The sequence below is a fragment of the Arachis ipaensis genome, chromosome B5 (genome assembly GCF_059453495.1).
Source record: "Arachis ipaensis isolate K30076 ecotype BB chromosome B5, ASM5945349v1, whole genome shotgun sequence".
NCBI classification, from domain to species: Eukaryota; Viridiplantae; Streptophyta; class Magnoliopsida; order Fabales; family Fabaceae; genus Arachis; species Arachis ipaensis.
Window position 1 is genome coordinate 115,886,641 of NC_142440.1, and position 2,858 is coordinate 115,889,498.

General features: G+C 29.6%; 1 protein-coding gene across 1 annotated transcript; it reads left to right on the forward strand.

Moving 5' to 3' along the window:
- The first annotated feature begins 548 nt into the window (after window positions 1-548).
- On the forward strand, window positions 549-1,612 carry NUDX1 (nudix hydrolase 1). Its single transcript, XM_088488001.1, has 2 exons — window positions 549-791; window positions 1,006-1,612. Exons 1-2 carry the CDS (start codon window positions 626-628, stop codon window positions 1,305-1,307), a joined length of 468 nt encoding a protein of 155 aa, XP_088344127.1. The 5' UTR covers window positions 549-625; the 3' UTR covers window positions 1,308-1,612.
- Window positions 1,613-2,858: the final 1,246 nt, after the last annotated feature.

The window sequence follows — 2,858 nt, forward strand, 5'->3', positions numbered from 1 at the left end:
TTGTTCTTTTTTTTACTAAAATCTTAAAAATATTTTTGTCACAAACACCATTAAAAATACTACCATTGCAAAAACATGCATCATCAAATAAATTTTATTCTCTCTTATTTATTTATATTAAAAAAAAATATTTTATATTAATAACTAATTTATTATCTCTTATATCATTATTTATATCTATAGAATTAATACTTATTTTTATATTTGTGAGTACATATATTTTAATTTTAATTTTAATTTTATAATTTTATATTATTACAACCGAATTGATCGAATAAATCAATGAACCACCAATTAAATTAATAGTTCAGTGATCCGATCATATGATTAGGTTAATTTTCGGTTCGATTCCAATAACCATAAAAAATATGATATTTTATTTCAATGACTATTTAGTACCTTTTTTTTTTCCCAGGGTCTTAATCAAAATGTTCAAAGCTGGATCAATCTTTTCTAGGAAAGATCACTCAGTGGACTAAACCAAAACAAAGTTTACTTCGGTCAAACGGTCAAACTCAGCCTAAGCGACACCGTACGTGTATAAAATACTGATAGCACATAGCACCACAACACAGACAGAATAGAGCGAGTACACAATACGCTCAAATTTCTCAACCACCTGACAATGGTCAACAAGGAAGGGTCATCAGCGCCGACATCTCCGCCAACGCCGGTGCCAAGGGTTGCGGTGGTTGTTTTCATCTTGAAGGGAAAATCTGTCCTTCTCGGCCGCCGCCGCTCCTCCGTTGGCAACTCCACCTTCGCTCTTCCGGGAGGCCACCTTGAGTTTGGTTGGTCTCTTTCTCTCTGATCCCTTTCTCTTGTCTTCAAAATTTTCTTTGATTTCAGTTTGTTTCTCTAGAATGTATGTAAAAGAATTTCATCAAAATATAGTGAAGAAATTTAAAAACAAAATTATGACATTTATTAGCAGTCTTTTATTTTATTTAAAAAAAAATAGATGTATTAATTGTGAAAGGGCTATTTCGGACTTTGCACTCTCAGGGGAGAGCTTTGAGGATTGTGCGGCAAGGGAAGTGAGAGAGGAAACAGGATTGGAGGTTGGGAAAGTGGAGCTGTTAACGGTTACAAACAACGTGTTTTTGGAAGAGCCGAAGAAGTGCCATTACGTCACTATCTTCATGAGGGCAGTGTTTGGGGCAAATGAAGCAGAGCAAGTGCCACAGAATCTGGAGCCGGAGAAGTGTGATGGGTGGGAGTGGTATGCGTGGTCTCATTTGCCAAACCCGTTGTTTGGGCCTCTTGAGAGGATGGTCAAAGGGGGTTTTGATCCATTTCCAGTGTAAAATCCTTTTTGGGCTTAGTTCGGTTTGGTTTGGTTAACTTTGGGTTATAATAGATCCGCATGAGCATTGTAATCTTAAGGTTTGTATTTATTTCATCTTTGGGTGCTGCGACTTTGTATTGGAATTTGGTGAGGCAAGAAATGAACGAGCAAGCATAATTGGATTGGATTCACCAATTTCAAATAACATATGATATGCTGATAAAATCATAATCGAACCGACTTGAGTTAGTCGAGTAGTTAGCTCACTTGTCTTATTAAGTAAGTGAGGGTAGTTTAAATCTTATCTTATATATATATCAACACATTAACTAGTGACAACTTCTTAAATGGAGTTTAGATCTCATCTTAGACAAGGAGATACCCAAAAACACCAAAAAATAAAATCAAAATCGAATGCAAAACTTTTAAGTTTATTTTGTGGACAAAAAGAAAACTCAGAATATGCTAGAGATAAAAGAGTTTCTAAATAATTTATAGAGAGACAAACACACATATATTTTAGATATTGTATTTTGATTTTATTTTTTCAAGTACAAATATAAAATGAGACCTTTTTATTTTTTAATTTGGTGAGTTTATAGTAATTGATTTTTTTACGGTTTAATTTGTGAATGACTAAATATTTTTAGAAAATGAAGCAAGAAATGTCTAGTTTGAATTTTTGTTTCAATTTTTATCCAATTTTTAAATAGTTATTCAACTATTTTAACAAAAATTTAAATCTAATACATAAGTAACTTGCTAAATATAAAAGTTGTTACTCAACTATAAAAAAAATCATTAGTATTTGTTATTTTTGTCTTTCATTAAATCTTTTAGAATTATTTTATTAGCAATATGAATTTTTAGACATTGTTTTTGTAATTTATCTTTAAGTTTTAACTATTGACATTTCTAACTAAAAAAGATATTAAGTGAAAAATCGCTAGACACAAAACACTGGGTATCGCTGAACCGGGTAGAAACTAATCAGTCGGATCGAACTGGAATCCAACCGATTTTTTAGAAACGACATTGCTTTGCATTCAGTGTGCCTGCTTTGTGCCCCACCCCTTCTCCGAACTCCTTCGTTCCTTCCTTCAGAGTCTAGTTGTCAGAACTGGTCATGCTATTGATTCATTGATTTATTAGTTCAACTAATGAATTGCTGGTTCAACTGACAGAATCGGTCCTACGTAAATAAAAAATAAAAAATAGTTAAAAATCTAAAATTAAAATTTAAAATATATATCTTCACTAATATTTTAAAAACAATCAAGTATCAACAAATTATAATAAAATTTTTTAATTTTATTTTTATATTAAACTAACTATTTTTATTTTAATAACTAACTAATTAGTTTATATTTATTATATTGTTATATACTATATGTATTTAATAAAAAATAATATTAATAAATATCATATAATAATAAAAAAATAATTATATTATAATTAACAAAAAGATTTGATATTTTTATTTATCCATGTTTAATAACATTTATATTAATAATTATGAATAATAATAAAATATCATTAATTTAAATATAAGTGAGTATAAAATTAAAAT

Excerpts from the sequence above, each read along its gene's own strand:
- NUDX1 (XM_088488001.1), top strand. The coding sequence starts at position 626 with ATGGTCAACAAGGAAGGGTCATCAGCGCCGACATCTCCGCCAACGCCG. Across the intron at positions 792-1,005 it reads GGGAGGCCACCTTGAGTTTG|GGGAGAGCTTTGAGGATTGT; the intron begins GTTGGTCTCTTT and ends TTGCACTCTCAG.